The sequence below is a fragment of the Callithrix jacchus genome, chromosome 6 (genome assembly GCF_049354715.1).
Source record: "Callithrix jacchus isolate 240 chromosome 6, calJac240_pri, whole genome shotgun sequence".
NCBI lineage: Eukaryota > Metazoa > Chordata > Mammalia > Primates > Cebidae > Callithrix > Callithrix jacchus.
This window is the reverse complement of record NC_133507.1, coordinates 133,443,808-133,466,745: the sequence shown is the minus strand read 5'-3', so window position 1 is coordinate 133,466,745 and position 22,938 is coordinate 133,443,808. Positions and strand designations below refer to the sequence as shown.

Genomic DNA, 22,938 nt, shown 5'->3' with positions numbered 1-22,938 from the left:
TTTTATTATTATAAAAAGAGAAAGATTGTTTTGAAATTTTTTTCCTGAACAATTATGCCTTTTCCTTAAACTATGGGAATTATTTGCCTCCATTTATTGACAGTTTATCCTTCTATGTGTTCTTGGTTCTCTCTATAACTTGTAATACTTGAATTCCTGGATGCACCTTTTATTTCTATTTTTTTTCCTCTTGTTTATGTTTCTCTTTTTTCTCTACTTTCTAAATTTTGTCATATATTTTTATTAAATATTTTATCAGGTATGAGATTTGTAATTTTCAAGAGCATTTTTTCCTTCATTGATTATTCCTTCATATAAAATAGTATTTTTTCTTTTTGTATTTTTTTCTCAAATTATCTGTGAATATGAACTAGATATGTCTTGACATAGATAGTAATTCCTCATTATATTTTTTGGAGTTGGTTTCACCCTTTAAAAAATATTTTTCTTTCATATTATAACTATTTAATTTTAGTTTTGAAAAGGCTACATTGACAGACTGTGGTGAATTAATTGGTTAAGAGAATAAGCAAAGAGACACAGTGCCGTTATCTGGCATCTGGCAAGAGATGACATGGTTTGGCAAAGAGGTCACCCATCTCTTGAAAGGCTTAGAACAAATCAATGAAGTAATACATAGACAAAATATTTTAAATAAACATGTCTCTTCTTGTTCTATTTAGATTTTTCTGTGCTCACAATCCCTGTTTTCTCTTTGAGCTTTAATACCCCTTTATATTATTTTTCTCCACTGATTTCCTGTCCAGAAACTATTGTTTTCCTCAGATATGTGATCTAACAGATTCTCGTTCTCACCCAACTCTTCTCCATTCTCAAAGGAAAAAAAAAAATGGGTTTAAGGAGGAGCTAATTAGAATCTTTTTTTTTTTTTTTTTTTTTTTTTTGAGATGGAGTTTCGCTCTTCTTACCCAGGCTGGAGTGCAATGGCGCGATCTCGGCTCACCACAACCTCCGCCTCCTGGGTTCAGGCAATTCTCCTGCCTCAGCCTCCTGAGTAGCTGGGATTACAGGAACTCGCCACCATGCCCAGCTAATTTTTTGTATTTTTAGTAGAGACGGGGTTTCACCATGTTGACCAGGATGGTCTCGATTTGTTGACCTCGTGATCCACCCGCTTCGGCCTCCCAAAGTGCTGGGATTACAGGCTTGAGCCACCGAGTAGAATCTTTTTAAAGGGGCCAGGCACGGGGGCTCACACCTGTAATCCTAGCACTTTAGCACTTTGGGAGGCAGAGGCGGACAGGTCACTTGAAGTCAGGAGTTTGAAACCAGCCTGGCCAACATGGTGAAATCCTGTCTCTACTAAAAATACAGATTTAGCTGGGCTTGGTGGCAGGCATGTATAATCCCAGTTACTGGGTAAGCTGAGGCAGGAGAATTGCTTGAACCTGGGAGATGGGGGTTGCAGTGAGCTGAGATAGGCTATGGGAAATTATTTGCCTTGATTTATTGATAATTTATTCTTCTGTGTGTTTTTTCTGTTCTCTCTATAACTTGTAATGCTTGACTTCCTGGATGCACCCTTTCTTTCTTTCTTTCTTATCTCTCTTGTTTATATTTCTCCTTTTTCTTTGCTTTCTAGGAGACTTTCTCAATTTAATAAAATATTATTTTTATCAAATATCAGATATGCCATTGCACTACAGCTTGGGTGACAGAGTGAAACCCAGTCTCTAATATATATATATAATATTAAATATATATAATATCTATGTATATGTAATATATGATATATATGTATATATATATCATATATTATATATATTTAAAGGGCTATAACCTCTGCTCAGAAATAGAAAGAATACTCACTCTTAGGGATAAGGAGTTTATTCAGAAGGACTCACTGTAACCACATTCCTCTAAAATGGACATTTCAAGAAGAAAGGCTACACTGCTAGAAAAGCTGAGAGATAGAGCTAAGGTAAAGAGCCCAGGTCTTTTTAAATTTCTGTGAACTAAATAGAGAAAAGAAAACCTTAGACTCCAGCTTGATTCTCATAAGTCTTTTGGCATTACCTGGCATGTTTATAGAGCAGAAGAAAAAAAAAAAAACAAAACAAGAGAAACAATGAGCAGCTATAATTTTCCCTGCACCCAACTCCTGGATGAGAGCATACTGGTTGACTGATATCATTTCTTGATATATTTTTTCTGTTAAAGTTCTGACTATTGGAATGGCTTTTTTTGGAATTGTATTGGCCTGTTGAATTCAGTGTAGGGGAGCTGAAAGTCACTCATTTGTTTCCAAAGAACAAGTGTATATTGTACAGAAATCAACATTTTTTAAAGCAGAAGACCATTCAGCATTATTAAATATACAGGTTGAAACTTACCTTTCTCCTTTTCCACCTCTACTCCCCAAGGATCAAGTATATATTCTCATCTGAGTGATTAATGCAGGACTAACAAAACCCGGAAACATATTCTGACTGCAACTTTTCTCTGCGTTTTCTCCCTTTTTATAAATTATAATTTAACCTTCCAGATCTTCTAATCTTTAGATTTTTTGTATTATTATGTTAATCTTATAAACAGGTCCATGCCAACATGGCAGCCAGTTATTGGATTTTATCTTCCAGATGACAGGTAAGACTTTCCTGTTTAAAATTCACACATGACTTCAGCAGTAGGAGTGTGATATTCTGGGGTGACCTGTCAGCAGCACAATTTTTAAGAATCAGTAGATAGCCACATGCTTATTCTACCTCCTTTGCAACATATGATGACAATAAGTATGAAGAAGTGTTATGGAATTCAGTGCCTTCTGGTCTCTACTGTTCATGTAACTGTAGAGGCTTTTGCACTTTTCGTTACTCTCTCATGAACTATATAACTGCCTTCCTTTCCCTTTCCATTCTTTATCAGTAGGTAGTTGGAGCTCTGAAGACTGTTTCCGTGAGAGCCTACCTCAATCTGGTTATTGATGTGAGAGATTGCTCATTATTGAGAAGTTCAGTAAACCAGATGTGGTAAACTGCTATCTCAAAGACTATAACTAGTCTACAGTCGTGCTTTGTGTAGAAGAATGTTTAAAAATTTGGGGAATTTACCAATAAATTTTGCATTTTTGGCTCCTCTGAATAAAGCCAACCTCTGGCAACCCTTAGTTTACATTGCCTCTTGGTAACACTCTTCCGGGGCTGAGCAGCCACTGGTCTTTTAGTTGTTATAGGTGCTTTCCAGTTTGCCATAGTTCTTCTCATCCTGTTCCTTATGCCTGCCTTCATCTTACCCATTAAAGCCAAGTACCACGAGGTGTTTAAGAGGGAATTTTGTTTCTGACAGTGTTTAAAAGAAGAAAGTATTGTGGAGTTTTTTATCTTCTGGACTTGCCGGTGCTAATTTAATATAAGCTATACTGATAAAATTATAGGAAGTTTTATGGTCTTTGTGTTATATTTCCCCCATTTTTATTCTTAGAATGTAGCCATTTTAAAATCTATTGAAAATGAATAATAATGTAGCTTGGATGGACTTTTCTTTGACTATTCTGAAAAGAAATGTTGGATTAGATACAAAATTTAGCATGACACATTTTACTATCATTAACAGGCATTTGCCACCTGTCAGCCAAATAGATTCAAAATTGCTTATTAACCAAGTTGAGGGAATAAGTGGACAAAATGTATAAATAAATGAACTTCTACACTTTAGGATGTCTACATTGTGTGAAAGGATTTTCCTTGAAAATGTGCCAACTTTTTTTCAACTTTTGGATCGCATCTTATTATCCTAGCTGTAATTAGAAATCTTGTGAAATTAAGAACCATTAAATTCAATGAGTTTTCAGTATCGGAAATTTGCCCAGAGGCACCCAGCTGATGGGTCTGCCTAGGATTAGGCTTTCACAGAGTTCTCCCTCCTCTCCTCCTATTCACTCTAAAAAGGAGCGTCTTCTCCACTTAGCTAATTAATTACACCTGCCAACAAGCAGATGGTTCTGTAGGCTTTGAAGCAGGGAAATAGCTAGGTGCATATCAGCTAGCTTAAGCTTCCTTCAGTTGCAATTTAGATTATAACTCTTGAAGCTCTGGAGAAAATAAAATATTAAACAATTACAAATGAAACAACATTTTAAACCTTTTTATTTCAAAAATGTATTTCAGGTATTTATTAATAAATCATCATTTTCTTTTCCACATGTCAGTACACACACTTTCAGAAGGCTTATGTTTAGCATCTGGATTGCAACAATTCTTGTGAGATGTTGCCATCTAATTGTTCTGAACTTCAAAGTGAAATGAGAATACAGAACCAAAATGCTTAAGTTCTCAAAATATTGTAGCTTTTTTAGTAAACAATGTTCTCGTGATGTCATCGTTTAATTGTAGGAAAGATATATACGTAACAATGGGGAAATTAGAACCAAAGGCACCATTGGTACTCCTATTAGCATTCCCACTACCTATATTCCAGAGTTTCATGCTAATCTGGTAAGTCTTTCTTTTTGTCTCCTTTGTATCTCAGCTAGGTAGCATGAACTTCATTTTCTATGTAAAATTCTTTCAAATATGACATAGCTATAGAAACACATGCTCTACAAAACTAAATTAGGCACAGACCTTGAATGTGTACAAGGTACTCTTTGCATGATTCTCTTCTGTAAAGTCTAGTTTAAGTCTTTTTAAATTCACAAATAAATATTTAGTTTCAGGAAATTCTAAATATGTTTTATTTTACTTTATATATGAGAACATTTTAGTTAAGGGCTTTCTACTTTGAAAGATAATATCTTTAGAATTGAACATATCCTTTTGTTAGTGCTAGAATATAAACTCTTCTGTGTACGATATATTGTATTACCTTTTCACTTAGCACATTTATGAAATTAATGTACATAAAGTAAATATTTCAAACTCACTAATAAAATCATCTTTTTTCACTTTTTTAAATAAAAGTTATCTGATAGGCATGTCTAAAGATGAATATTTTAACTATATCAAGCAAAGAAAAGACGATTTTAAAATATATATTTGAAGCAGATATTTCAGTTCTCTTATGATATTCAGTAGTATTTAATCCAATAAATTCACCTGACAAAAGATACTGTGATAAAACTACATTTAACCACAAGTTTTAATTTTGGATTCCCCCTTTTCCCCCAACCATATGAATCTAATTTGCCTTTACAGTAGTTAGAATATTAAGTTTAGTGTTTAAATAAGTTTTCATTGATTTGAATTTTCTAGTGTAAATATTTTGCACTTTTGCTTTCTTTGAATGAATGACTCAACGAATAATAGAAAAAAAACATTATAAGGGGAATGCAATTTGGTTAGAACTGAATGCCCTACACATTTAGATTAACCAATTTTATATTTTTAGAAATATAGTTATAAAGAACATAGTGATGGATTCTTTATAGGTTTATGATTTGGGATATGGTGATTAAAATAATTTTACCCTATTCATTAAAGCAGAGCTTTCAAACATGAAGCATAGAGTTCCCACAGTACTTGACAATAATAAAATTGACTTTCTTTTAATTCACTTTTCTTTTCTTTTATGAGTTGAAGGGCTTTTCCTTAAGTGGGCTGAATTCTTTAAGTTTTTTATTGTGCTGGCTTTTTCTCTGTGTCTACTTTTGACAGAGGCAAAAGAAATGCACCTCAAGAGATGAGGTTGGGATATAGTCCAGACATCTATCAGAGCCAAGATTTTTTTTTAATGCGCAGTTTTTCATGTAGAAAAGATCCCTTAAAAGCATAATTTTACCTTTCAACTCCATAAAATATTTTCAAAAAGGGCTTCAGGGAAATTACTGTGAGTTCTTAATTATACTTAGAAGTAGATTACATAAGATAAAGTTGTGCCTCATTTCTGCTTAAACTGTTTCTTTTTTTTTTTTCCATTTAGATTCCTCATTCTTTCCTTTCTACAATTGAGAGAGTACAGAATAAAAATTTTAAAGCCAACTCAGCCATCAGACTGAGTTGCAATCATGGTACTTTAGAATTCTTACCAGTTATTTAGCTCTCTAAACCTTAGTTTTTTCATCTGTAAAATGAGATCAGTAATAATTACCTCATACGATTTCTGTAAAGATTAAGAGAAATACTGCATTATAAGTATTCACACAATGGGAGCATTTATGAAGAGTGTGCAGTGAGGTGGCTAACAATGGGCTTTGGAGCGAGGCAGACAGATTTTGGAATCCTCGCTTGATCCCCAACTATGCATGAGACATTTGGCAACTCCCTTGATCATTGTGTGTTACGCTTGCTGTGTCTTTGGGGTAAAGAAATCCCACAATTAAAAAAAGTAAGTTCTATATTTAATGACTGTGAGTAATTTTGTGGGTGTCCAGAACCATAATGTGCTTCGAAAAGGGAATGTGAAACTCATTAAAGTGAATTAAAATAATTTTTTTAAATGAGCAAATGGACAAACCTGTGAATTTTAACCTGGCCTAATAGTCTTGCCCTGGGTTTTAGCTGCCTCTGAAAAGGGTATTTATGACAGGAAATGGAGAAAATTATCAAGCAGAATAGAAGAAATCTGCTTATCAGAGAACTTTTCGTGTCTTTCCCTTAATAATAATAATAGTGCACCAATTGAACATGTGCTGTAGGGCAGACACTGTGGTCAACATTACATATGATAACTCATTTTCTCCTTTCAGTTGCCTCGTGAATGTGTCACTGTTATGACAAAAGCATTAACTGCATACTCTTCATAAATGCTGCCATTGTGTGAATACTTATAATGCAGTATTTCTCTTAATCTTTACAGAAATCCTATGAGCTAATTATTACTGATCTCATTTTACAGATGAAAAAACTAAGGTTTAGACAACTAAATATATATATTTTATAGAGAAGAGAACTGATATTTGGGGAAGATAACTACAAAAATTATCTCATACTTTTTGAGAATTCCCTGCCTGAAAAGCTGTTGCTCTGTGGTGAAGTCATGGTTACCCAGTCTGACTCTATAGCCCCTGCAGATACCAACTTCTCAATAGTTTTCCCTTCTAGAATGTTGGCATCTTGAGTTGACGAAACCATCTCTCATTGTTAGGCATGTTAGTACTTGGAATGTTTCTTTATGTCTAGTCTCAAGAAGCAGACAAATATCCCCAAATATTTTTAGATATTTATTTACCCTATGAAAGCAGAAACATTCTAAAATAAAGGGTGTTCCTTTATGTAATTTAGAAGACATGATAATACACATTACAGAGCTATTCTTTGCATATCCTTTACATACTGCTCTCTTATGACCTCAGATGTCACAGGATGAAAATAAGTTTTACAATGGGAGAAAATGATTGGGTGGTGGTTGGGACTATAGAATATTGTGTTTTTGAATTAATTCATTACTCTACAGTAGAAGTGCCAGACCCTTGGCCTGGAAGAAAAGAACTCAGCTCCCTTGTTGAAAGCCTTTGGAATTTATGCTAATTTATCTGAAGCACAGTGGTAGCAACAGCAGATGTAAAGGCCACCTGGAGATTGCGGGGGAGGCTTTGTGACCTATAACCTATGCACCAGCCTGATGGGAATAGAGGGAAATCTAGCAGCTCTAAATGTCGTCACAGAATATAGTTAGAGAAATGACAGGAAATGACAAAAGGGTTAACTCAACCAGATATCTAAGATAACTCAATGTGGGAGAGGTAGTAAGTTACAGAATTTCTTATCTTGTTCTTCAGAAGAATCCAACTTATAAAATACAGATAAATCTATTTTTTTTAAATCAACTAACTTTAGTAAGGTATTTGTTTTGTTAGTTTGTTTTTCTGAGATGGAGTCTTGCTCTGTTGCCCAGGCTGGAGTGCAGTGGTGCGATCTGGGCTCACTGCAACCTCTGCCTCCCAGGTTCAAGCAATTCTCCTGCCTCAGCCTCCCAAGTAGCTGGGATCAAAGGCACATGCCACCATGCCTGGCTAATTTTTTATTTTTTATTTTTAGTAGAGACAAAGTTTCACCATGTTGGTCAGGCTGGTCTCGAACTCCTGACCTCGAGATCCACCCACTTTGACCTCCCAAAGTGCTGGTATTACAGGTGTGAGCCACCGTGCCTGGCCCATTAAGATATTTAATAATATTTTAGCTCAATATATCTATCCCTATGCACCAAACTTAATGAGAATTTTGTGTATCTCTCAAGGGTTTTCATTTGATCATCTTTTCTCCCCCCAAAACTGTACTTTGACAGTACAGATAAAAACATGCATAGATTTTTAAATAGTTTAGATAAAGTTCCTGAACTGTATTATTAACTTATTTTGAAATAGCTAGTACTTTTTGGATATCTAGTACATAACTGGAGTTTTATATACATTATCTGTGTTTCTCATTGTAACCCAACAAAGTAAAGATTATTACTCCAATTTTGTAGATGGTAGAAAAGAAACCTAAAGTAATTTGCCTGCAATCACCTAGTAAAAGTACAAAATCTATACTTGAAATATGAACTAATCTATAAACAAATTATGGTATATTCATTGAATGGAATAATACAGAACAATAAAAATGAACAACCTATGAATTAAAGCAACAGCACAAATCTCAAAAACCGTTTCAGGAAAAGAAAATAAGAAAAAGGAATATGATATATATTATATGATTCTATTTACATGAATCTAAGAAACAGGCAAAACTAATTTGTTATGGTAGAATTCAGCACAGTGGCTGACTTTCTATGCAGTGTTGACTGGGATGAAGCAGGGAAAATTTTCAGGAGTGATAGAGATATTCTGTGTCTTTATCTGGGTGGTGGCTACTTGATGCAGATATACAAATATTGTATACATATACATGTATAATGTAGAGCTTACATTTTTTTCATTTTACTGTAGGTAAGGTATACTAATTTGAAACTGTATACAACACAATCTAAAAGTCATTTATTTATATTTCTATTTTGCCATAGTACCTGATATTTCATATTTTGACACCCAGTGCTTTTTAAGCTGATGATTGTTGCTATTCGGTCATTCCTTTCTAATTTTCTTTAGATTAAAACTTCATTTTAAAAGAAATTAATCTGGACCTTCGTGTTGTGGCTTTTAAAATAGTCTTCCAGTATGGCTTCTTTGCAATCTTATTTTATGACTTCTTCTTTAATTCCTTATTTTGTAAGGTGTTATCCTTATGTGTTATTTTTGAAATTAACATTCTAGGCATTTTAGCAGAGACATCTAGGCCCCCAAATCACATATTTATGTTTTTAATATTCTCAAATATAGCCTTTAAAAAATCTTGACATATTGAAAATCATATAATCATTTTACAAGATTAAACCATTATTCTTTCTCTTGCTTATCTTTTATTTGCAAGTCTTAACATGCCAGCAAGAAACATACATAATATTATTACTGTCATCAAGAAAAATCTTACTTTTTTGAAGACTTCTAAAAAAGAAATAGTGCAGAAATCACACATTGTGAGAAGAGTTATTAAAACTATACAAACTAATATAGTAGGTGAGATATTTGAAAGTGACTTTGCAGTATATCCCAGGCTTATTGTATTAAATCCTATAAATAAAACAGACAAATTATTTCTGAGTACTAATATGACTGCCCCCCTTATTGGTAATGAAAACGTTGAACTCTACTGATTTGTTCTACTGAAGCAATTACATTTTCTGGAAACTTGGAACAGTTACTTAAGAGGATTGTGGTCTGTAATGAGGGCTTTTTGTAGATACAGGAATAAAAATATGTGAGCTTTATGTAAAGGAGTATTCTATTTTAATAGCAGAAACACATTAAATTTCTCATTCTTTCTTTTTATATACCTTTGTTGTATTTGTCCGTTGTTAGAGAGATTTACCTACTATGAATTTTCCCATCCATCTTCCATTTATATTTTATTCTTTATAATTTTAATGTAGTTTTAATATTTTTCCTAAGATATTTTAAAGTATCATTTTCAAAACATTGAGCAATGTCTCTTAACAATAACAACAATAAACATAAGTTATGAGGGTGACATCTGACAAATTATTTTACACAATTGTTTTCCAGTAACTTGAAGATCAGGTTTTAACAGTGCTTTGTAAATGTTTTACACATAGTAAGACCTTTCTCATAGTAAACAAGTATCTCTTGCCTTTAAAAATTACACTTCAAAGACAGTATTTAAGAGGCTCAACTTCAGTAGTCACTAGGGAAGTGCAAATTAAAATGATAACACTATACACCAATAAGAATGACTACAATGAAATACAACAAAACAAACAAACTAATAATCAAGACGACAAGGTTGAGAAGCAACTAGATTTCTCGTATACTACTAATGGGCATATAAATAGGCTAAATTGGTTAAATAAAAAGTGATTATCACTATGGCCCAGAAATACTATTTCTAGGTATACATGCAACATAACTATGTGCATATAATCACCAAAAGGCATTTTCTAGGAAATTTATAGCAGCAGAATGCACAATAGCCCAAATGTGCAAAGTATCCAAATGCCCATCAATGTAGAGTTGACAAACCATGCAATACTATACAACAACGAAAATAAACAATGTAGGTGTATTTCACAAACATAATGTTGAGCAAAAGGAGCCAGGCACAAAAGAATACATATGGTATGAATCTCTTTGCATAAAATACAAAAATAAGCAAACATTCTCTTGTTCAAATTCAGGATAAGGGTTCTGATAGAATGAGATGAGGTGGAAAGTATGAGGAAGGCTGCTGGTATTGGTATGCTCAAACTCTTGATTTGAGTGCTGGTTACATAAGTGTAATTCGGTTTGTAAAAGTTAACTGCACATGATCTATGCACATCTATGTATGTATGTTATAATTTAATTAAAACATTTCATTAAAATCTTTATATTTGTTCAAGTAAAAACATTTATGTTTTATAAATATCCAGAAGATAAAAGGTTTCTTTCGATTCACTACTGCTAGTTGTGCCCAATGTCTATTACCATTTTCTAACTTTTAGATAGTTTATAAAGTTTAGCTACTCATATGACCACCTAGAACGAATACTTTGATTTCCTGTCTTCCTTGCACCTAGCTCTGGCTCTATGACTTCATTCTGACTATTAAGATGTAATTCTGCTGTGGTGATATGCAGGAATTTTTATACAATATGTACTCTTTTTCTGTTCTTTCATTCTTTATTATTTTCTCTGTCTTTTGCCTGGTTTTTGCCAATATAAAACTCCTTATATTGAAGATAGTAGAGAAACAAGAAACAAATAGAATCCAGCTCACCGATGATTGTGGATTTTTTATAATATCCTTGAATAACCTAGCCAGATGTTTATATAAAAGAAAAATAAAAGTCTATTCTTTTTATGTTACAATATTGATTAATGCAATGTTAGTATGAATACCCAAAAGAAGTGTATTCCTTGCTTGCTTGTACCAAGAAATAACAACTATTTAGATAATTAGCAATTTTAAATTGTAAGAGAAGCAACTATGTGATAGAAACTGTAAGTATAATACCCCATTACAGAACTGAGAAAACTGAGCTTCATAAAGGTGGACAAGGCCCACCTTTGCTTTCTTGAAACAAAACTAGATTATGAGCTTAATTTTATCCAGTTAACTAGATTCAGTATTATTGCCTTTACACTTCAAAGCCCTGATAGAGCAGAATTTCTCTCCCCCACCACCACTCTCTCTCTACTTACCTAAAGTATATTATCTACTTATAATATAGTATATATTATGACTTTAACATGCAAGATGGATTTGTGGGGTGGGAAGAATGATTACAGGTAAGAAGCTAAATCTGGTACAAGATGATAGAACCCAAATTAAGGAGTAGTTGCGGATATAAAAAGAGACACTATGAGAAACTTTCTTTAGAGTACCGTAAATGTTTAAATAGAGAAATAAAGGAATTAATAATAAATTTCAAATTTTGAGTCTAGGTGACTTTTACAGTATTTAGTTTGATTTTTAAAGAAATAAGAAAACAGGGAGAATACAAATCAGGGAGAAATATTGGAAAAAAGTTAGACATGCTGGCACACATAAGGGATTATATAATAAGATAATTTGAGAAGGAAATCTTATATTCGTAATTTAAATACTGTTATAAGACAAAATATATTTTTTAATTTTTCCAGGTAATATCAGTGAGTTTAAGTGGTCTATGACTTCCTTAATATTAGGACAGACAGAATATTTTAAGATCACAACAAATGTGTTCAATATTTTATGGGATTTATAATGTAAACACCTAGTGCATATCACTAACATTATGCCAGCACTAAGCAAGTAATAATTCTTTACAGACATTGGTCATGTTCTATGAAAGTTATTATCATCATAATCATCAAAAACATTTGAATTTCTATGTGCTCCACACTTTCTTTGGCACTAGGGACACAGAGAGATGTACATTATAGTTCTAATCCTTGAGGGACATCCAGTAAGATAGGGAAGATAAGGCAAGTACACAAAAGAATAAATAAGAAGGTAAGGTAGCATTTGCTCTATGTCAGATAAGTGGTTTGGGTAATCATTATTATAGGAGTTAGAGAAAGGGGGAACCCTAAGAACTAGATGGTCATATCAGACCTCTCAGAAGAGCTAGAACTCAAAACTGAAACATAATGAAAGCTAAGAATTGTAGTGGACACTGAAATATGTATTAATAAGTTAGAACATTGTGGGAGGCATTACTGAGCTTTATTCAATCAAAATCAAGATATTGTTTTCTATCTTAAGCTGATTTTTAGCCAATGGATCTAATCATTTCTTCTTGAAATTTCTATACTGTGATGGAAAAACATTTGATATCTGCATCCATGAGCTTTTGACTCTGATCATTGAGCTGAAATATAGAAGGCTACATCACTCATTTACATTATCACCCTCTACCCCTTCCCAATACAAATGTGACATTTCAATTTTGCACACTTCAACTCTCCTTAAATCATCTGTATAAAAACTTCAAAGCTTGATTGATGATGAATGAGCCATTGTCTCCTCAAGCACCCGGTTCTCATTAGCCTTTAGAGTCCTGGCTTATTAATAATGAACTTTGAGGGCTGACCCAGTGGGGTAGCAGCAATTCATTGTGATCTCAGCTGAAAGGTCTGGGTATGGGAAAGATACAGGAATCTCTGGACCAAGTCCATTCCAGAGATGATGTATTAAGTATCACAGGTGGATGATGTGAGCTATATTATTTTTGTATCATTATCTGTCAACAGACTTGTGTGGCTTAAGGTGATGACAGTGAGAAAGATACGTTGCTTTATGTCTGAGAATGTCTTGTAACTCCTTTCTGTAGCTTCATCTTGAAAATGGGCTTTGCTCCTTGTATTTTGATTCTTCATTCTGCCCTTTGACTTAGATAGACAGCATAAGTCTGATATATGCATTATTTAGATGCCCCTACTTAAATTAGACAAGTGCAATATTTCTAATCTTAATTTATTTTTATTATTATTAAATTCTAAAGTTGAGCTGTAGATGGACCCTTGAAAAACAAGATACTTAGATATGCAATCAGGGATAGAGGTTAAATATTCCGTTCCTGTTTATTAGATCCTTCTTATATCATATGGTTGGTAGATTTTGAGTAGAATTAAAATGTTCACTAATAATAGCAATCATATAGACTAAAGTGAAATATAGTGAAAGTGCATTTAAAAGTATAATCTTTATTTTGGAAAAAGAGAAAGATACTCAATCTTATTTACGAAATGGTTACAAATTGTGCATGGAGTCAAAGCAATTTTGTGAACTTTTTAAACCTAGGAAAGAGGTCATATTAATCTGTATTTTCAGCAGGGTTGTTACCTCATAATTAGGCCATTTCATACAAGGCAGAGAAAAAAAGCTATTATTCAGTATTTTACCATCATTTTGGAGAGAATATATCTGTAAAATGTCAATGATTCTGTTAATGGGCACTCATCCCCAAATTCACTGCAGTAACTAGCATTGGACAAGAAATAAAGAGTACAAAAGAAGTCATCTAAATAACACAAACATTTCCTTCGTTATTACACTCATGAAAATGGAAATCAAGGAAAGAAATGGTTCAATGACTAACCTTTGTGGATTGAATGACTAAGATACAGATACTTTCTATCCTTTTTCAAATGTCATATTGGCACTTTATACCTTTCTGAAAAATGTAAAGACACTGTGCAGTAGACTTACGGTTCAACACAAGAACATTTAGGCTTCTCTGTAGCATATGCAAGGTGATTTGCACAGGCTTAGGGAAGTTTGGTCTGTCTGGGATAAAGATCATTATTATTCACCTGATAACTAATAATTGAGTTTGGTGTACAAAATAGGTTTGGGAATAAAAATGCCTTATAAATATCAAATGTATTCTGCAGTAATATTATATTTATCAGTTATATGCATTTTATATAATAAATGCTATTTTTCTTTAAGCTTTTAAAAATCTCTAACCACAGAATACACACACACACAGACACACACACACAGATATTTTTCTTAAATTCAAGACATTATACATATGTATTTCAATTAATTAAATATTTATTGTGTATCTCCTTGAGCCTTGCATAATACTAGAAACTGGAGATATGGTTTTGAACAAAACAGAAACAGTTTCATACTTTCTGAAACATAAGACCAATTGTGATGAACTATAGAGTGTTTATGAGAAAAGATAACTTTCGTTCTTACTTTGATTTGGTCAGAATATAATTTAAAATTAGAAACTACAACAGAAGTTACCTTATAAATGTTGGTTACAAATTCCATGGTACTTTTCCAATTAAATCTAACAATTATTTCATTGAGTAACTATTGCTCTAGGTTTGATACTATAGATACAGCACTGAAAAGTAGTTTTTGCCTTTATGGAGATTAGTCTAATTATGTTTCAGTTACAAATAATGTTCCACATATAAGTTAAATTCAAAATATTGGAAGGTAGTGTGGATTACAATTTACTCTAAATACAAAAAGATTCATGACATCTTTTACTTGAGTTGCATCTATTAATCTAGTAGGAAACATTTGAGACAGAAACATATTTAAGTGTTTACTGGAAATTTTCAGTAATGAAATGATACTTTTTTCATAGATGTCATGTCTAATATATCTTACTATATTTAACCATTACATTTATTAAAAAGAGACAGTTCTGTTTTGTCAACATGCCAGAAATATTTGTATATAATATGATAAGAAAACTCATAGCAGCTTTTTTCTACCAATTGATTAAATGACCAAGAATCCATCTGTGTCTCTCTCGCTTTACTCTGATCTGTTTTCTGCAGTGGAAGTAAAATACAATGAAATGAGAAGCTTTGAACTCATTCACATAGTCAACATTTTGTTTAGTTTCTGTATTCATTCAGACATTTTGCATATGTGTTTGAATATCAATTAAATGTGTGCCTCATTTGCCTATATTTCTTAACATTTATTTGTTACTTTATTTAATGTTAGTGGGAGGGAAACTTTTTGTGTAACACAGGTGATTTCTTCCAATAAATCTTTGATAAAACTTGTGGAATTCATGCTTATTCTTGTGTGTTACCACAAGATCTAAATATAACCAGAAATCTTTTAACTCTTATTAGATAAACATCTAACCAAGCTTCTCTCTTTTCCTAATCCTTGTCCCTCTTTCTTATCTAAAAAATACAGTCAAGCCTCTGTAGTCAACCAAGACAGAAACATTAGGTATTCATTCTAACAAGTAAATAATTTCTGCCTCTAAGACCTTTCTTACAGGTCAGTATCTATTCTCTAGAGTTTTTCTAGTCCAGAAATAAACCTACTTGAATATATTTTCTCACAAAAATATATCAAATGTATATTTTAAAAATGTAAAGTTATAAAATCAATGAAAACTTTAAGACTATATATAAATGCTATCAGAACATTACTTCCTGACACATATTTAGGTAATCAGGTTAATAAAAAGAAAGTATAAGATTGTATGTTAAAATTGTCCTATAAGTGTCAATAAAATTCTACATTTTCTGACTGTGAGGTTTTGACATTCAACAACAAATTAGGGTTTATACAAAACATAAAGGAAAAAGATATTTTCAGGGAAAACAATATATAAATAAATTACCCGTCACTAATTGCTAAACATTTATAAATCTTCCTACCAGAATTGCTAGCAGATGCTGAGTTTTGAATTAGGGATGATGAAAGTATCATCTGGATTGATCATGTGTCTTAATTTGAAATTTTAACATGTAAGATTATGCTGGATTTATTATTGCCTCCTTTCTAAATCCCTTTTCCAAGTATAAGCCAAGCTCTTGAGCAGACTATTTCTAAGAAACAAATGTCAACATTCATAGCAGACTAATATTGCTGAAGAAAGGGATTTGATAAGACTATTATTCAGTATAATATGATCTGATTCTATTTGAAAAATTTTATATAGGAAGTTGGAGATGGATACTGTGTTCCTTTGTATGAACTATTTGAAATACAGTGTGACTCCTGAAAAATACACACTGTTTCTGCAATGTTTGAGCTATTACCTTTTCACTTTTTTTTTCAAGTAGAACTTTGCTAAATGTAGACTGAAAAATAACCTTCATTTTCTGGATAGTAGTCAAAATCTCCTTTCTTTGTCACCTAATGGAGAATTATTCCTAGAGCAGAAGAGCATCACCTAATGTCTCATGAGAAAGCTATTAGTATGAGATCGTCACATTTCTTAGATAAAAACTTAATGCCAAACATTAATGTAGAAATCCATTTCACAATCTTTCTTATGTCTTACATCTCCCTTTTACTTTGATGAAGGTTGTATGGTTAGGTCATAAAAAATAATGAACTGGGTTTTAGAAGTAGAAAGATGATCTAATTTCTTTTTCCTTACTGAAGAAATGGAACGAATAGTCAGTGAAACGACTGATGATGAAAATGGGAGTGATTTTAAATTTCGAAAGAACTGTAACATCAAAATTAATCTAGAGGATTTCATACGTACAATGCAGTAAGACACTTGGGATGTGACCACCAGTCCAGAAATATTCCTCTTATGGTGCCACACATTCCTTTAGTTTATTTATCTCTCTTTAGTTTAAGGAGACTACTACAAATTTAGCTTAGGGTTCCACACAAAAGAGATGAATTTCTTGAGGCTAGCAGGGGAGACAGTGTTGTTTGCCTTCCCAATATCCATGTTCCTCTTCTTCCTCACTAACACTCCTGTTGGTCTGAGTTTTATCCCAGTAGCACTATCTCCACCTAAATAGTCGCTTATTCAATCTCTGCTGTGGTAGAGGTAGCCATGGGATATGGTTCTGGCCAATGAAATGCAGACATAATCCTTGAGGATAGCATTTCTTCCCAAATAAAAAGTCACAGATTCACTAGGAGGAAGTCTCTTGCTTGCTCTACTAACTTCATCCTGCCTGCAATTCAGAAAGACTGCAGTTCAGTTTTTAGATGTAGCAGCCATCTTTTGCCTGAAGTGAATAAAACTGACACACTACAGATGGCAGAAAGGTAACGGGTACTGTGGATCAGCTCAACTAATATCTGCACCTGCCTCCTACAGGCTTCTTATATGAAAATAATTCCCCTATTTCTATAAACTGTTAATTGGGATTTTATTACTTGTAGTTGAACACTTTGTGGACTGATGCATGATTTCTCTTAAATTGCTTTTGTATTGAACAAGAGAGAAAAATGTGGTACATATTGGGCAGGAAGGTGCTATGTGTATTTCTAGCTAATTTCTTAAATTAATAAGGATAATATTTTTTGAGGATATATCCCAGTTTTTATTTTCCTGGATAACTTAAAGATGTCTGAAAGAGAATTCATTTCTGTGGTCATTGTTTGTGGAAGACAAATTAGCTAATCAAGGCCAGTGTTGAGAAATAAAGAATCAAGTACAAATTGGCTTTGGTACATGTTATCCCACAGCTATATCCTTATTCCAGTGAACCACAGGATTTGTTTTATCTTGCTTGTATTGTTAAAGAATAATTGGCAATCCTATCAATTTCACTTGAGATGGCAACATTTTTGTGATTGAGACATTAATTTTAGCTTCCACTTTGTGCTAATTACTTACCTACCGACTGCAGTCAAAGTCACATTGACTGAAACAGTCTCTTTAAGGATAATTTGTTAATTGATACCAAAAATCTTAAAAACATCCACAGTCTATGACCTTGGAATATCATGTGTGGAAATTTGCTTTAAAGACTAATCGCAGATAAATAGTTAAATTACCAACAAGAGGGGATCGGTTAGATAATTACTATTTAATTTATACTATGACATATCCTATTCTTGTTAAAATAATAGTAATTACCATTAGATATTCATTATATGATATTAAACAAAACAAGCAGGTTATAAAATATTGTATAAAATATTATTTCAATTCCAGGGAAGAAAACTGACAATAGATTTATAACATATATACCAAAAGGTTAGGAGTGTTACTCTCAGAGTATAGGAATATGAGTGGTGGTTTTCACTTTTGTAATTTTTAATCTCATATCAATGTATATTATTCAGTGAAATATATTTTATAAGATATCTTGGCTATTTTAGCACCATGACTTTAATTTAACATTGAAAATAGTGAAGAGCAAATAGTTTTTGTTGATTACGTTTTTAGCACCATGACTTTAACATTGAAAATAGTGAAGAGCAAATAGTTTTTGTTGATTACCTTTTCATTAACAAGGAGTTTGACAACAAGTTTGTTTCTCTGTTTTTTAATACAGAAATCCTAAATGGTGGAGTCTATGTAGACCAGAACAAATTCCTTTGTTATGCAGACACCATTCATTGGCAAGATATTGTTCGGAATCCATGGCCTTCCAACTTGACTCTTGTGTCAACAAATGGTAGTTCAGGATGTGAGTAGCATTCTTCTTTTTAATGTCTCAAAATGTTGTTCTACCTTATGTGGAGATGAATGAGTTATGCTTATCATGCCATTACTAATATTTTGAACTTTGATTGCATTCATTGAAATGTTCAGTCATATATGACAGCACAAATGGCTGACCTATCTTTTACTTCTAGTTAATTGTCTTTTGGAAATCATGTTTCCTCTTTACAAATTCTCATTTTGTTAACATGTTTCTCTTTGCTTCATTTTAATTACGTCATCATTCTTCCAGTGTCCAAACATGTGTCCACTTATCCACAACTTAAGGCTGGTATCTAACTATTGCTTCAAGTCTCTGTGACCTATATACCATGGAGACGAAGGCAGAACAAAAATGGACTTTCCTAGTCACCGTTATTTTTTAAATTAAAAAGTAAAACCTAGTGAACGTTGCAGAATTCTTAAGCCTTCATTTGTCCCTGAAGTCTTCATGATAATACTTTATGATAAGTTGAAACACTTATGGAATGGAGAAATATAGATTTGACGTAGAAGAAACATGTTACAGTCTGATTTTAGTCATTAGTCTAATAAACCACTGAATTTCTCATTCTTAAAATGTGTATTCTTTCTACCACAAAGAATTTATCATATTTAGAGTGTTTAATATGATTAAATAATAAGCAAGTAATATTTGAACTATGATTTAAATCTTTGAAAATTATTCTGTCTGGTATCTATTTCATTTTCATAAAACAGGCTATGGTGTCCCCACATTTATTATTACCGACATTTGTATGAGAACAGAATCTTTATCAAGTGTTAACCTGGGTTTTATATTTCTCATCTATTGCATATTTCCCACCTGAAATCATAACTGTCTCAACATAGTTCAATACTTATTTGCTATATTACTGATGTATTATGACATTTTTGTGGAAAATCAACCTCCATGGGGCAATTATTAAATTTCATCATGGCCCTAATAATATGCTGGGGAAACCTGAATATATTTTATTAAAACTGACAGCTGTGTTTTTAATAAATGGCTAAAACTTTATGTAAAAAGTAGAGTAACATAATTTTCTTGTCACCTTTGAGCAGACAAAAAAATTTTGTCTTTATGGTATTCACGTTGCCTACTTTGTAAAATTACATGTGAAAAAGATGGAATCTGTTCACATTAACAAGACAAATGATGTGTTTCAGAAATGGCTGCTGTTTTCAGTCTGTCCATACTACTGCACATATTATATTGTCGGGGTGGAGGAGGGGCGGATATTGGTTAGGTAAAAGGAAAGGCCTGCTGACTCTCATCTTAATCAGATTGACTAGTCTGTAATGCTTGAATAAGATCAAGCAAGAGTAAAGCCTGAGACAGAAGCCAAAAGGGAAGTGTGCCCACCAGCCTTACGGAATTTGGAGCAGGAAAGGTCTGAGGGGTTTGCTGCACTTTCACAGATGGTGTCTCTTTGTACTATTCTTTTGAAGACAAATTTGGATGGTTGTGCCTATAATTAGGCAACTGTGGATGTATTGTTTTTTGCATGTAAATAATTGCAGGTGCAAAAATTATAAATGCAGAGTAGAGTCATAACCAATAGACTTTTACAAATTAACTACCAATTAATTGCCAAAGTTTTATTGTTTCCATAGTAGTTTTATTTGCTGACACGTTGCATGACACCATACTAATAATGAATTGACTATTCTTTGACTGTTAATTTCCTATGGTTGTATCTTTAGTCAATTTTGTTCCTTGTCTTCTCCCCAGGGTTGATCTCAGACACTTTCAGGGTTTTAAATGCAACCTCTAGGTTGATGACTCCCTAGAACTACATACCACCAATGAATCACTCAAGTTAAAAATTTGGGGGGTCATTATTATCTTTACTTTCTTGTCTCTTGGCAGTTAGTTAATCACGAAGTCATCCTGATTCTTGCCTGTTTCTTGATTTTACATATTTATTATTGTGACTGGCCTAGTTTAAGACTTCATCTGTGTCTAAATTACTAAAACAAACTCTGAATTTTTAATATTTTTGAGGCAATGGACACTGTAGCAGCCTGGTAAAGCCCAGTGATCTCTTTTCGCAATATTTTTAGAAGAATGAATGGGCACAAAATAAATATTGAATTCATGAATGCATAGCAATTAATAAATATATATAGTAAATTACAATGGATTATAAGCAAAATAAATTAGATTGAGATACATTTATCAAACTGCTTAAGAAACAAATACCTAATATGCTTCTTTCTTAGTACATTAAATTAAAAATACTAGCAGTAGGATTAATATATAATGTAATTCTGAAGCAGTGATAGGCATAAATAATATATTTTAAAGGGATGTTGGGAAATATATTCAACAAATTATGTTGGGAAAATTAGCTACCCATGTGCAAAAGATTGAACTTGGGCCCTTATCATATGCCATGTTCAAAAATTATCTCAAAAGCTAATTACAGACCTAAGCACAAGACTAAAAACTATAAACGTCTTGGCAGAAAATATAGGGGAAAGCTTTATGACCTTAGATTTAGCAATAAATTCATGGATATAACACCAAAAACACCACCAGCAAAAGCTAAAATAGACAAATGAGATGGTATCGAACTTAAAAACATCTGTGCATCAAAAGGTACAATCAACAAAATGAAAGACAACCTATAGAATGGGAGAAAATACTTGTGAAGCATAGATCTAATAAGGAATTGATATCCAGAAAAAATATATATATATATATTTATATATAACCTACAACTCAATTACATGAAGCAAATAACCCTATTAAAAAGTGAGCAAGAGATTTGTATAGACATTTCTAAAGATGATACACAAATGGACAATAAGCATGGCCAGAGATGCTCAACATTACTAATCATTAGAGAAAAACAACCCGAAAATCATGTCAAAACCATAATGAAATATTGTCTCCAATTTATTAGGATGGCTAGTATAAAAAAAAGAAAATAACAAATGCTGGTGAGGAGGTGAAGAAGTTGGCATCCTTTTGGTGGGACTGTAAAATGTGTGACCACTATGGAAAACAGTCTGGTGGTTTCTCAAACATTAAATGTTATCATATGATCCAGCAATCCCACTTTTGGATATATAACCAAAGGAATTGAATGCAGGTTCTCAAAGAGAAATTTGCATATCTATGCTCATAGCAGCATTATTCATAATAACTGAGAGGTAGAAGCAACCCAAATGTCATTGGTGGATGAATGGATAAACAAAATGGGGTATATACATATAATGATAAAATATTATTCAGCTTGAAAAAGGGAGGCAATCTAGCTATATGCTACAACACAAATAAATCTTCAGGACACTATGCTAAAGAAAATAAGCCAGTCACAAAAACAAATGTCATATGATTTCACTTACATAAGGTAACTAAACTGTCAAACTCAGAAAACAGAATGTAGAATGGTAGTTTCCAGTGGTTGGAAGTAAGGCTAAATAGGCAATTAATCTTTAACAAGTATAGTTTCAATTGTGCAAGATTGAAAAATTTCTGGAGATCTGTTGGAAAACAACATGAATATACCTAACATTACTAAACACACATTTAAAAATGGTTCAGATGATAAATATTATGTCATCTTTTTTTACTGCATTTATGAATAAATAATAGTATTTAAGATGGCTCTAACAACTGGAAGGTAACCGCAATATATCTATGGTTTCTATTGGTTAGTGTGGCTAGTATTGCTAATAATACTGTGGTCTGGTCCTGATATTTGTAATTGATGATAGTAATTTGTAATTAATGATAATTAATTTTTTAATAAAAGAATTAATTAGAATATTAATGTAATGATTCCCCATTCAAATTCAAGGACCTCCTAAACTTTATCCACAGCCTTTTTAGGAATCCAAAGCCTCCCGGTTAAGAGCCCGTGCATTTAATTGCTCTCCTTGCTTCCAGCCACGACGAATTTACTCAACAAAATGCCTACAAGAGCTCTATTTAATGGAATTTAACCATGACCCTGTCTAAAAATCTTGCCACTGTGACTAACTAATATAGGATCAAGTCTGAACAAAATCCAGTTGGCTTGGATTTTTCAGCAAATTCCTGCCTATTTCTCAACTCTATAGATTGAGTTTACAATTTCTTTGTTTGCACTGCCCTTTCCCTTCTGTTTT

At 32.7% G+C, this 22,938-nt stretch overlaps 1 protein-coding gene across 5 annotated transcripts in view; it reads left to right on the top strand.

The window, feature by feature from the left end:
* The window catches only part of ERBB4 (erb-b2 receptor tyrosine kinase 4), a 1,220,557-nt gene that overhangs the window by 780,964 nt on the left and 416,655 nt on the right, over positions 1–22,938 (top strand). For all 5 annotated transcript variants that reach the window (XM_035306587.3, XM_035306586.3, XM_008999419.5 and 2 more), the window contains exon 4: positions 18,668–18,802. In XM_035306587.3, coding sequence (XP_035162478.1) covers positions 18,668–18,802 — 135 coding nt within the window. The remainder of the gene's footprint in view (positions 1–18,667; positions 18,803–22,938) is intronic.